The 13087-nt window shown below is 32.5% G+C and overlaps 1 protein-coding gene and 1 pseudogene across 2 annotated transcripts in view; one reads left to right on the top strand and one right to left on the bottom strand.

Moving 5' to 3' along the window:
• Positions 1 to 12763, top strand: part of CHIC2 (cysteine rich hydrophobic domain 2) — a 55063-nt gene extending 42300 nt beyond the window's left edge. Inside the window, exons 5-7 of one of the 2 annotated variants that reach the window (XR_012434919.1) lie at positions 6344 to 6400; positions 6567 to 6626; positions 11152 to 12583. Coding sequence is in view for 1 of the 2 variants with exons in the window: in XM_005555280.5 (XP_005555337.1) it covers positions 6344 to 6400; positions 6567 to 6626; positions 11152 to 11202 (168 nt within the window). In the remaining variant the exon portion in view is untranslated. Of the gene's footprint in view, positions 1 to 6343; positions 6401 to 6566; positions 6627 to 11151 lie in introns of both variants that reach the window. The other variant, XM_005555280.5, reaches the window with a different exon arrangement.
• On the bottom strand, positions 9365 to 10185 carry LOC102139771 (large ribosomal subunit protein eL14 pseudogene; annotated as a pseudogene).
• Positions 12764 to 13087: the final 324 nt, after the last annotated feature.

Genomic DNA, 13087 nt, shown 5'->3' on the forward strand with positions numbered 1-13087 from the left:
AACAAGGCTGTTTATTTCACCTGGGTGCAGGCGGGCTGAGTCTGAAAAGAGAGTCAGCAGAGGATGGTCGGATTATCATTAGTTCTTACAGGTTTTGGGATAGGCAGTGGAGTTAGGATCAATGTTTTGGGGGCAGGGGGTGGATCTTACAAAGTACATTCTCAAGGGTGGGTAGAATTACAAAGAACCTTCTTAAGGGTGGGGGAGATTACAAAGTACATTGATCAGTTAAGGTGGATCAGTTAAGGTGGGGCAGAAACAAATCACAATGATGGAATGTCATAGTTAAGGCCGTTTTCACTTTTTTTGTGGATCTTCAGTTGCCTTTGGCCATCTGGATGTATACATGCAGGTCACAGGGGATATGATGGCTTAGCTTGGGCTTAGAGGCCTGACACTAAGCACTGATTCTTCCTTTTGTAATTACATATATTTTTTAAAATTCCTGATAGCCATACTTTTTATTTTATTTGCTTAGTGAAATTCCTTTGTCTTATGAACGGTTTTTCTAATATTCTGTGATCAGTTGAAACTTTTTTATTTTTTAATTTTTTGGATAATTTTTTTTAAACAATAGTGGCAACATATTTGCTGCCCAAATTCAAGGAGACCATTCCTGCACCCTGCCCCAACCGAAGCGCGTTTTTATTTGACTAGATTATTGAAAGCAAAAAAACCCTTTGAGACCAAGTGGGAAGATTGCCTAGTGGAAATAGGTCAGGCAGAAGGTGGGTCAGATGGGGACCTCAAAACTTAATTTTAGTTTTTTAAAATGTTAGTACTTTCTGAAATATTACTCAGAGTTAGTAGATAACAAACACCCTTTGAATTGTGCATGTTTGTGTACATGTTTCTTTTTTTCTGGAGAGAGAGAATCCCCATCTTTCATAATTCATAGCCAGTATAACCTAAACAAGATAATATTCTCTCACTAGCCTAGATTGTAAACTTGATGAAATTCTATTTAAGATTAGCACCTATTAAGTCACTGCTCAGTACTAAGAGGTTATTTTTGATTCACAAAATGTTAGCAATTTTTTTTTTTAGTGTATTTCCATCTAAAAATATTACTTTTAGTAAATAGTATATGATACTTCAGTGGGTGTTTTAATATATCTAGATTATGTAAAAGTTAATGTTCATATTAAAATTGTAAAAGGTCCTTTAATGTACAGGAAGGGAATTTGTTTAAAAATCCTTTTGAGAAATCATATTCTAGTTTTTTTGTTTTTGATGAATCCAGGTTTTTCACGTATAATATTGTGATATGATTATCCAATTTTCTGTACATCACTGGAATATAAAATCTCAAATTAATCCAGAATGAACAGAAGCGAATAATATAATTTCTTCTTAAGTTCTCCTATGTTAATTCATTTTAAATTATATATGGTTTCTTCCTAATAACTTACAGCTAAAAACGTTGTTTTACTTAACAAATTCAGTTTACACAGATGTCTAAAGATGAATAGCATTCTTATTTGAAAAATGTAAGTTAAAAACAAGATTATGAATACATTGAAAGCATTATTTTAAAGGTTAATTAATGCATTATAGATTCAGGAGTTTAAAATTTGTTTTAAGTAGGGAATTGAACATCTGAAATTTTTCTTTCCCATTTTGTGATGGTATGAATAAATCCAATTCAAATACATTTTAATTATAGGTTTAAAATAGATGAACTTTTATAAATCGTTGTTAGTGAGATATTCTATATATTTTGTTAGCATATCATAGCATCTTTTTGTTCTAATGACTGATAATACTATTTTATTGGGAAATATTAAGAGAAACTTTGTTACAGTTTCTACACTTAACTTTTTTTTCTTTGGCTCTTAGTACTCTAAAATTCATGAGATTTCCATTGGTTTTATTAGTAATGTCTAGAAAATCACTTCTTTGTAAAACCATGTGTTTAAACAATTGATTGTGAATAAATGAGTCATTGGGAATTAGGAAACTCTTAAGTAATAGTGGTGGCAAAGTAGGAGATTAATACCCTAAAGATTTTCTGAATGGTTCTTTGCTGTGCTGGAAGACATTTATGTCTAATGGCATTTAATTTGTTTATAGGGAATAATATTAATAATTTACTCCTAAGAAAGTTACAGTATTTAGGAAAAATTACAGAAGAACCTAATAACTCAAATTTGAATTTTCAGGAAATCTTAGTTTTCTATTACAGTAATTGAGTTTGTCTAGGTGTATGTGTGTTTTGCTGTTATAAGCTTACTTTAGATGCTTCTTTGGAAGATATGTCTTATATGGGTATGTCTTATCTAATATTGTTGATTAATCATTACCTTATTAGCCATTTTATGAATTACTGAGGCCCTTTTAGTTCTCTTTCAGTTTTCATGTTTTTCCTTATTTTCACAGTTCTGCTAAAGATCTAAAAGGGACCAAAGGCAATATAAGTAGAAGCCAAAATTTCTATTCTTATGTTTCTACTACTTGTTGCTCAACTTAAGTCTGTTTAATACCTGTTTAGTAATTGAAACGATATTTTTTAAATCTCTTGTTAATTTTTACTTTCACAAAGCTGAATGGCTGTATTAAAACTAGTTCACCAATGAGAAAAATATAACCACTAAGGTGTGGAAATGAAGAAAGGGGTTTTTTTTTAAAAAAAAAAAAAAAAAAAAGAAAGAAAAGGGTCATTTAAAGTGAGCTGAGGGAGATGGGTGGGATCCAGATGCTTGGAGCTGTCTACTTCCAGACCAGGTTAGTAACATGATGCCATTCACACAAAAAAGTTGTTTTGCCTGCATGTTGTGAGTTGGTGGTCTTGGTCCTTTTAATTAGACATAAGAATACATCATAAAATTACGTTTCTTGTTGATCATCTTTTGCAGAAAGACTGAGAATTCCATTGGTAAAGAACCTAACCTGTCCCCTCACCCCCAGGGTGTGAACAGTGAAAAGGATTAAGGCCCACTGTAGGGAAGCTTGCACTAAAGCCTGCACTGCCCTTTCCCCTGTTCTTTCAGCTAAATAGATTTTTAGTTCCCATGACTATCAGTCTGGTGCTTTTCACAAGCACTAAATTCTCGTAAGAAAATTAAAAATGACTTATTTTTTTAGAAACTGGCCCGGAATACTGAAAGATGGTGTTTGTTTCATGTTGATAGATCCCATACATATTATTTTTTTCTGATGCGTGTTAATTTGCTTCAGCTTGTTTTGAATTTGGAGTTGAAATAAATATTTAAAAACCAAGGACAGGTTGTTATATGATTAGGTTTGCTTGCCCACAGTTAGCAATTGTAGAGTTTGACACTATTGAATCTTATATTTCATTAGAAATAGCTACCTGACATCCTTGTGGACATAAACTCTTTAACTTTTATCTGGATGACTACATTTATAAAGTGATTTCTTTTCATGTTTAAAAGCTTTTAAGTAGCTTTTATAAATGCTGAAGTGTCATTTTTTTTAAGTATCTGCCAAATTGGTATTGTATTTAATCTTGAAACTATATTTTGGTTTTCTTAACTAAAAATAATTGCATAGTATTAAACATTCTCAGTAGCTAAACCTTTTTTTTTTTCTATTTAATTTGAGCTTTTGTTGTTACTAACAAATAATTTTTGGCACAGTTTCTTTTTTTTAAATGACTGCTAGAATCTATATACTTGTCACCTTAGTGTGCTAGAAGTGTTCCACTCAAATCAAGGGTTCCTTTCTGGTTTTGTATGTTCTCACCTGCTCCTCACTGTAAATCATTGAGATGTCAAGTTCAATGATTAATTAAGCTGCACGTGCAAGTGCTTTTTTTTTTTCACCTGTCAAGCAGGAAAGAAGTCTTATAGCAAGATTAGATGGTGCTAATTCACAGCTTTTACTTCAGACTGTGAAGTGTGTAGCAATATTTTATATTTATATGCTTATTCAGAATGTGGCATATCAGGGCTTATTTGTTTTAGAATTCTTAAATATTGTAAGATACAATTATTATACCAAGCCCTATCATTAAACTCCTAATTATAGGCAAAGAAGAAATTGAGAATTCCTACATAAATATTTTGGAATTTAAGATTTATACTTTATAATTATCTTTTATTCAAATACTAGTAGTTGATTTAAGTTAAAGTAAATATTTTTAAGTTTTAAAATTGTGTGTATGAATGTGTCTATATATCATAATGAGATCTATCCTTATTATAGCAGGGGTTTAAATTTCTGATGAAATGATGGTGGTAACTACATTTTTTTCTTTAAGTAATAAGTATTTGCAGAATGTAGTGTTAAGCTTCTGGGTACTATTTTATACATTAATATAAGACAATGGACTTGGAAAGCTTGTTCCACTCTAGTTCTTTCATCATCCACCAACCCCCAAAATCATCAGTAAAAGTAAAACCTCAAATTGTATAGTAATCTTAATCTATTATTAAAAGGCCCTAGAAAGAAAGATTACAAGGTAGATTCAGGTTTTGAATCGGTTTTGCCATTGGTTTAGCAGCGGGTGGGCAGGCAGATGCCTGCTCAGAGTAGAACCTATTGCCATTTTTCACCATTGATAGAGTAGCCTTTCAGAGTCAATGAGCTCTGTCAATGTGAGCTTGTCAAGGCTACAACTTCATAGACCTGAGAGGCGGTTTGAGAGGTCAGCCCTTTTCAGGTTCGCTGTGATGCAAATGAACTTTAATGCTTAAACAACTATTGGAATTTTTATGTCTGCTCCTTGTTCTTTTTTCTTCACAAAGTCATTGACGAGACATTCAGTGCTTTTTAAATTGGAAGTTGCATTGTGCTAAAGACCTAGTACAGATTTACGGAGGGCTGAAAGCAGTTAGATCATGTTCTTTTCATGGTGCGATTAGAATCAAATCGATTTCCCTACAGCCTTCAGCATTCAGATGGCAATTTTAACAAAGCTTGGGGGCTAGACAAGGGACAAAACGACCGAACTGAATGTTAATTACACTCTGCAGCCTTATTTTCTTTTGATTTGGGGCTGACTGGCAACTAAATTAACAAAAAGTGTGACCATAACTGCTGCCCTATTTTCATTTAAAAGGAGAGCTGCCTCTAAAAGGCTATCTTTACAAAGAAACAAGTGAGGTCTGCTGATCATTGTTAACAAGGGCACATTTTTTTTCTTTAAAATTCTTGCCAAAAAGACTCTTCAAAAAAAAGTAATGTAATAATAAATTAGTCATTGGCATATTATTACCCAGAGAAGTAGCTGATTTTCTGAGTTTTGTGACATAAGCTTGGAAAACGTAAGGCAGTAGTCGTAATTCATTGGTAGTTATGAATTATAATTGGCACCTATGTGACTTTGGTGTGTCTTTAGCATGTTTAGTATGCTAAAAGGTAATGTAACTATTTAAAGTAGATATTTTAAATACATGTTAAAATTTTATTATGTAACATTAAACTGTTCAAACCCAGCTTGATCCTAACAGTTTTGCACCTAGCTAATCCTTGCTTGACATGCACATTTTCATATTTGATTACTAGTACTTCCTTATACCACATTAATAGTGGTAAGATGTTTTTTTCTTTCCTTTGCAAGAAAAGTGCAGCTGAACCAAGTTGCAGTTGATCCTGGTGGCAACACTGTCATTTTTGCACCTGCAGCTGTGTCAGTCTCATCCTAACACCTGGCACCATGAATTATCTTCTTTTATCCATACTCCCAAGCAGGAAACATTTCTTGCAGCATAGCGTATCTTGCTTGCATCAGTCAACTGAAGTAAATTCTCAGTTGATTCCTGAAACAGTAATATTGAATTAAGAGTTTGATTTTACTATCAGATGGCACTTTTATGTTGGTTTAAATAAAATTTTGACTCTTCAAAAAAATCTATTGGTAGAATAATCAGTAAGCTGTCTTTTAAATATGGGCATTATTTTAAGCATGGTGTGAAAATTAGTTTGATTTTATAATTCATTGATTTAATATTAACTTCCAATTTTTTGTTTTGGAACTTACTGAAAGGCCATTTGCATTTTGTTAACTAATATTTACTTTTGTTGTAAAGTATGTATTAAGGAGCTTCTGTTACTATTTAAGTATTGGAAACATATTTTTGAAAAAAGTGGGGATTTAATTTTATTTGGCAGATGACATTAGCTTTTAAACCTTGATAGTTTTAAATCAGAGGCTAGTAAAAAAAGATTCATATGATAGAAATAAAGCCATATCTTTTTAAAGAAAGAGAACTCTTTGTGTTCAGGTTACCATTTAGTGCTTAGAAAATGGATAGTGATGCACACCACACTATACTCAGTCACTGTCTTACACCTCTTCCCTTTTCACAGAAAAAGCAGCTGCAAAACAAAGTTTTCTAAAACCAGTCAAGAGTAAACTTTTTTCTCATTTGTCTTCCAGACACGAAGATCGATTGAGAAGTTATTAGAATGGGAAAACAATAGGTTATACCACAAGGTGAGTACCACAGGGAGCAGCTTCGTACTGTTGGGGTCTGAATTGCACAGTATGGAAACAGATGCTTTTGTTGAACTAAAAATATGAAAGGTGGACAAATGGGTTAGTCTGTGTGCTGCAATAAAATAGAGCTCATTTTTCTTCTTTTACTCTCCTACTTGTCTAGCTGTGCTTGCATTGGAGACTGAGCAAAAGGAAATGTGAAACGAATAACATGATGGAATATGTAAGTTAAAGGGCTGTTTTGTGAGTTTCTCTATTAAATGATCATTTATTTTGCTTCTGATCTTATTCTTTCCATGATTATTAATCAGCAAAGGTGTCAGGAGCTTAATCTCCTGAGTGCAAGGATTTTCTACGGTTCACAGATGCATGGTTTCATGTGCAAGACTGATTTATAAAGTTATGAATGACTTGAAAACAAGGCTTCACTGTGTTCTGAAAAATAATAAATTAATTGCCAAGATAAAATAGCCTGAACATGTGTTGATGGAGTGTGAAATTTTAGATGCTGTATAAAGAATAACCACAACTTTGGTTACGCAGCAAGTCAGATATGGCTTTTTTATATAATGCTAATCAAGTTTCCAAGTATGGAAGAAAACCTTTCAGCCAAGCCATTGGAGCTTAAGAAACCTTTAGCCTTTATAGATTTTAACTGTCCGTACCTCAGTGCCCTTTAAAGAATCTGTTTTAAAGTGTTATTAGAATATCGCTTTGTAAAAATTAAAAGTAAGCAGGAAATGAGATGTTGATCATCTTGTGTTTACTTGTTAAAAAATATCTAATTTGGCATATATATACAATGAATTTTGTACTTACTCAGCATGGGATTTAATTTACTGACTCCATGATTTACTTGAGCAGTTTTTCTCCTTTTGAAAATTTCAGAATATTCTAGAAAATTAAGAATTTTAATTTTCTTTTGAGCTTGAGTACTGTACTTTAAATATGGCCAGGTTGTTACTTTAGAAGAAAAAGATCTAAGGAAAAATTAATTGTTGAAAGTAAAACTCAGAGCCTTTGTGAAGTATCTGTTATAACATTTCTGAGGAATTTTGCCTATTCTTTAAAACAATATAGCCATCATAGATGTGTGTGTGTGTATGTGTAAAATATTGATTAAAAGAGTGTTTTGTTGTAAATTATCATAAAATCATTTTTCTCTGTTAGCATTTTCCTGTTCTTTCATTATCACACAGTCAAATCCCATTTCTAGCCTTGAACATAAAAAATATTTTTAAAATGTCTTAGACTAGCTTTATTCAATGAACCAAATAATGTAGATTTTATCTTTATTATGTCAACATGTTAATTTATGATGATGAGAAAGACACCTGATACTTCTTTATAATCGTAACACATTTGAGTAACCCATTTTGAGGTGAGAATACTAGTCTTGTATTTTCATCTTAGATAGTAAGAGGGTTTATGTACATATTTTGGGGAGAAGGATGGATAGGAGATGTAAAGAATTTGGTGAAAAAAAAGTTACTACATTTGTAACACAAACACTAAGCTTAAAACTAAGTTATTAATTTTTTGTGCATTTCTAAATTTACTTTGGAAAGGAAAACATAAAAGTTGTCCCAATGCTATGATTTCCAGATAGAACTGTATGACTATAATTTATTCATAAAGTAATTTAACCTTCCAAAACATTCTGAACTATATGCTTTGTTTGTAAAATAAGTTTCCTTGAATTTTTAGATAATTAAGCACTTCTACTAAAGCCATTATATTATTTTCACTCCATCATAGAAGATATCCAGAAGAGTAGTAAAGATAAAATAAATATTTAAATTGCTAGGAAAAAGCTGGGTGTAGTGGGCATGCCAATAGTCTAGCTGGGGAGGCTGAGGCAGCAGGATCACTTGAGTCCAGGAGTACAAAGACAGTCTGGATAACATAGCAATACCTGCCTCTCTTTAAAAAAAAAAAAAAAAAAAAAAAAAAATATATATATATATATATATATATATGCATGCTGGGGAAAAATGTGTTTTGCTAGATTTTCTTAGAGTATATATATTTTTGATAGTTGAAAGTGAGAATAATGTAGCTTAAAAAATTCATTAAAATGAATTTTAAAAGTTAAACTAGCAAATAAAATTCATTTTATCTAATGAATTTGGGCCTTTTTAACCATTTGTCCCTCTTTCCCTCAACTTTTCTTTAACTTAAAGAAATTTCATTTTGTTAAAAGAAAATAATTATCTTTGATTAAATTTGAACATTGGAAATACTAAAAAAAAATATATATATATATACACACACACCACCTTGGTGCTAACTTTTCTTTGTTCAGATATGGTAGAGACAGATGATTTAGAATAAATGAGACAAGTGGCTTCTGAAGGAAAAATTTGTAGGATGTATTATTTAAAAACTAATAGTTCAAATGTAGGCAAAGATAGCCTTTATTTTATGTTATGTATTAATAGTATATATTGTAAAGTGTGGGTATGCCCACAACTGGGGACTAAAATTATAAAGACTGATTGAGGACATATTTGAAATACAAAAGAATTTGTTTAATGCTGACTCTTAAGTAGTTTAAACATTTAATTGTCAAATTTTAAAGCTGCAAAGAATCTTGTCATCTAGTTCGATGCCTTTGTTTTATAGATAGGGAAATGTAGCCCAAATGAAGAAGCTAGTTGGGAGAAAATATTTTAACAGGGAGCTAGTGAATATTTTGTAGGCAAATCACAGGTCAGGAGAGTGGCAAATGTGACAGCTAAGGCTTAGTGCAGGATACCTAGAGTAAGACAGGAATATTTTTGAGCCAGGTATAGAAGTGTGTCTTCTTTATTGAGGCAGATCAAAACCCAGGAGAACTGAAAAGTGAAAATGAAGATTCCTGGCCCAGACAGCTAATCTGTAGAAGTATTGAAATCTAGAGGTCATATCAAGCAAGACACAGTTTCTGAAAAAGAACGATGAGTCACTAGACTTAGAAACTTTTTTTTTTTTTTTTTAAGGAACTGATTATTTAATGTTTATTGTAATCCTACTATCAATCTGCCTCCTAACTCCAGTCTCAACAGGCTTTAAATCCAAAGGCTTAAATACATTTGCCAACATGTCAAAAAGAACCTTTATTACTTTTTTTGATTGCCACTTATGCTCTCTTGCCAGATGCCTTTGGAGCAGGTGCTTTCTGGGCTGGAGCTTTTTGACCCTTCTGAGCTTTTGGAGCAGGCGCAGCCTTCTGGCCTGTGGCTTTCTGGGCAGGAACCTTCTGGGCTGGAGCCTTTTTACTCGCGGTGGTCATCTTTTTTGCTGGAACTGTAGCAGCAGCAGCAGCAGCAGCAGTACCCTTAGTACCAGGTGCTTTTTTGGGAGAAGCTTTCAGGAGAGCTGCCTTTTGAAGCTTCTTAACTTCATTCTTGATTATTCTGTTCCTCATTTTCTTTGCCTTCATAACTTTAAAACGATCAAAATCTGTCATCTTGGCTTTCCTTTCTCTGGCTTCAATCTTTTTGGCCCATCGTGTGGCTGCCCATTTTGTATTGATGTCTGCCTTCTGCCACGCTTGTCGGACATACTTCTGGCGGGCACTGTGTGGAAACTTGAGGATGAAATCAGTGAGCTGCATGCACTTGAAAGGCATGGCCTGTCTCCTCACTTGAGTGTAAGGTCCATCGACCAAAGCCCTGTTCTGATCAATAACATCTACAATCGCGACCAATTTTCTGGCATGAGGTCCAAAGGAGACGTAGGCCACCCGGCCAACCTCCACGAAGCGCCTGAACACCATGTTGGCGGCGTTAGGCGAGAAGACTTAGAAACTTTTAATATCAAATAATTTTTAAATCACCATCTATTTCATACAAATTTGGGGCAAAAGAAAGAGTTGATTGTAATTTAAGAAAATTCAAATTTGGAAAAACTAGCTTCGGTCACCTTGTGTAACTCTGTGTTACCATATTTTGTTTTCATTGGTTTTCCTTTAGTTTCCTATTAAAAGGCCTTTTGGAACAAATTTTGGCCTGTAATTTTGCTAACCTAAGAAGAAATGGACTTTTTAAAAAATTAAGAGATAAAGGACCTTTTATCTGAAGATTACATATTCTGGTAGAGTAAAATGAGAGCAACTCTAGAACTTAGAGAAGATTCGTGTAATTGGGTTGATTAAAAAGGAGAAAGTCTGAAGAAAAATGTTGGGTGAGCTGCAGTCACGTAGGGTGGTAGAAAGGGCAAGTCTTTGGAGTTAAAGACAGTCTTTTATTCAAACAGTGAGTCCACAATCAATTGTGATACAACTTCTCTGGATCATCAGTTTCCTCATCTGTAAAATAGGGATTATAATACTTACCTCATAGAAAAGTTGTTGGGTTTAAAGAGACCCAATGTAGTATGGAACACCTGGTATACAGTTAGTTCTAAATGCATACTAGCCCCTTTTCTCATGAGCGCAGGGGAGCGTGCATGTATGCATGTTTGCTCATCCAGTGTGTCAGGGGCACTATCTATATCACCCTTCTCAGACTTTGGTGATTTTACTTGCTTATTTGTCTTCCTTTTCATAGAGCCGAGGTATTTCATGTATTTGGTAAAGGTCCAGAAATAGAAAAATTCTCAGTGATGGAGCTCTGCATTATCAGATAAAGATCTGTTTTAGTAATGCAAAGTTGCAGTTTTAAAATGTGAATGGATTTTCAAAAAAATTGCGATAGCATATAATTGAAGTTTTAAGAAAAAATTTTGTTTAAATCTTTTTAAAACTTTTTCTTCTCCTTTTACAGGTCATCCTCATAGAATTTTTACCAAAGACACCGATTTTTCGACCAGATTAGCATTTACTTTATTTATAGAGACTTTCCAAGTATGTTGTCTTTCCAATGGTGCCTTGCTTGGTGCTCTCCTGGTGGTGACATAACATTGGTTCTACAGAATCGTGTGGTGTTTTGTTTGTTTGTTTGTTTGTTTGTTTTTAAATAACCGCATGTTCTAAGTGTGCATTTTTGTCAATCTTTGCAACAGTTATTTCATATAGATGTTTAATACTTAAGTTATTGTGCTCTTTTCTGTTATGTATTCTGATTTTCAAGGATTACTTTTTTGTATTATCAAAAAAATACATTTGAACTTAGCATAAAAAGTGGCCAGCCTTTTTTATTTTGTCACCAAGGTACACACAGTCCTTTATTTATAAATTCCTTAACAGAGAAAAACACCTTTGTAAGGCTCAAGTTACCTATTCCAGCAAGCACACTTTTTGTATCATTTTTTCTTTCTTTTAAAATTTGATATTGTCATTATTTTAAAATAGTAAGTTTTCTTTAATAACCTTTTGGAACCTAACATATCCTTTCTCATACAATTTCTAATGCTCTGTTTATGGCAGATAATCTGTAACATTATGAAGACCTATCAAAAAGTTTTAAGAGTATTACTGTCTTCAAAGGTAGTAAGACAGGATTAAATGTTTATTAGAATAGACAAATCAGTGAATGGTATGCATGTATCTAGTGGTTACTAGAACTCAGGATCACAAAATATAGTAGCATCACAATCTGTGTATATTTTTGATCAAGATGATAATAATGGCCTTACTTGGGTTACTTTTATTGTTTATCAAATCTTATTTACAAAAGAGTGGAAGTATTCCTTTACACAATTTCTGAGGAAAATATTTCTTCCAATCTATCACAATTATAGAATGGATATATGTTTCTGAAAAGTTTTTGAAAGAAAGTAAAAGTTCTAAAACTAAAAGTAAGCTGGTATTTAATATCCCATTGATATTTAGAACCGATTGTTAATAAGAAATGGAGGATGCATTTAGTACTGTTTTTATCCACTAGTTCACTTTCAGTACAGTTAGGTATACTTGTTTTGATTGAGAGTGTGACACATATGTTAAATCAGATTAGCTTGTTTCTTTTAAATATACATATACACGCATACATATTTTTTTCTCCTTTTTGTTGTGCATATCTCTATACATTTTTAAACTTTTAAATTTGTGAATGACCTATATGTAAATTTTTGTTTTTATGAACCAGAAATTATACAAGTTTTAATGTGTGTCAAGAACTTGTTCTATACAACTGTGGTATCGAGCAATAATGTCAATAACTTTTGGAATTATATAAACTATGCTTAATAATTTGTATTGAGAATTGGTACCACTATACAATACTTTTTTCCTTGTATTAAATCTTTTAAATACCAGTTTCATTAATTTATATACCTGTATTTTTAAAAGTATTTCTTTGTACTTCTTCAAAGTACTGTAATCCTTTATAAATTTGAATAGTCAAATGCCAGTATCTCATGTCCTATATCCTGTCTTGGATATTAGGAGCTATCTTAAAAACTAGGATTAAAATTTTTTTTTTTTTGGTTTGGGAATTATATGTTTTCCTTGCCCCCCAAATAACAACTTGAATTTGTGGAACACTTTTCCTGTGAAGAGCTCAAAGTACAAAGAATTCAAATACTTCTTATTTTATTTAACTTGTATCTAGGGTGTGTCCTACCACCTTAAAGTAGTGCAATTAAAAATAATGCCATCTAGAAACTTCAGTATTCCTCTGTGGTTTCAGTGTGAAAAATAATTGTATCTTCATACAATGCTAAATCTGCCTCAGGATTCAGAAAGATCAGAAAAATATAATGACTGTGTAAACTATGCAGCACAGTGTTCCGTGTATAAAATTGTATAAATCCATAGAG

This window comes from Macaca fascicularis, chromosome 5 (genome assembly GCF_037993035.2).
Source record: "Macaca fascicularis isolate 582-1 chromosome 5, T2T-MFA8v1.1".
Lineage (NCBI taxonomy): Eukaryota > Metazoa > Chordata > Mammalia > Primates > Cercopithecidae > Macaca > Macaca fascicularis.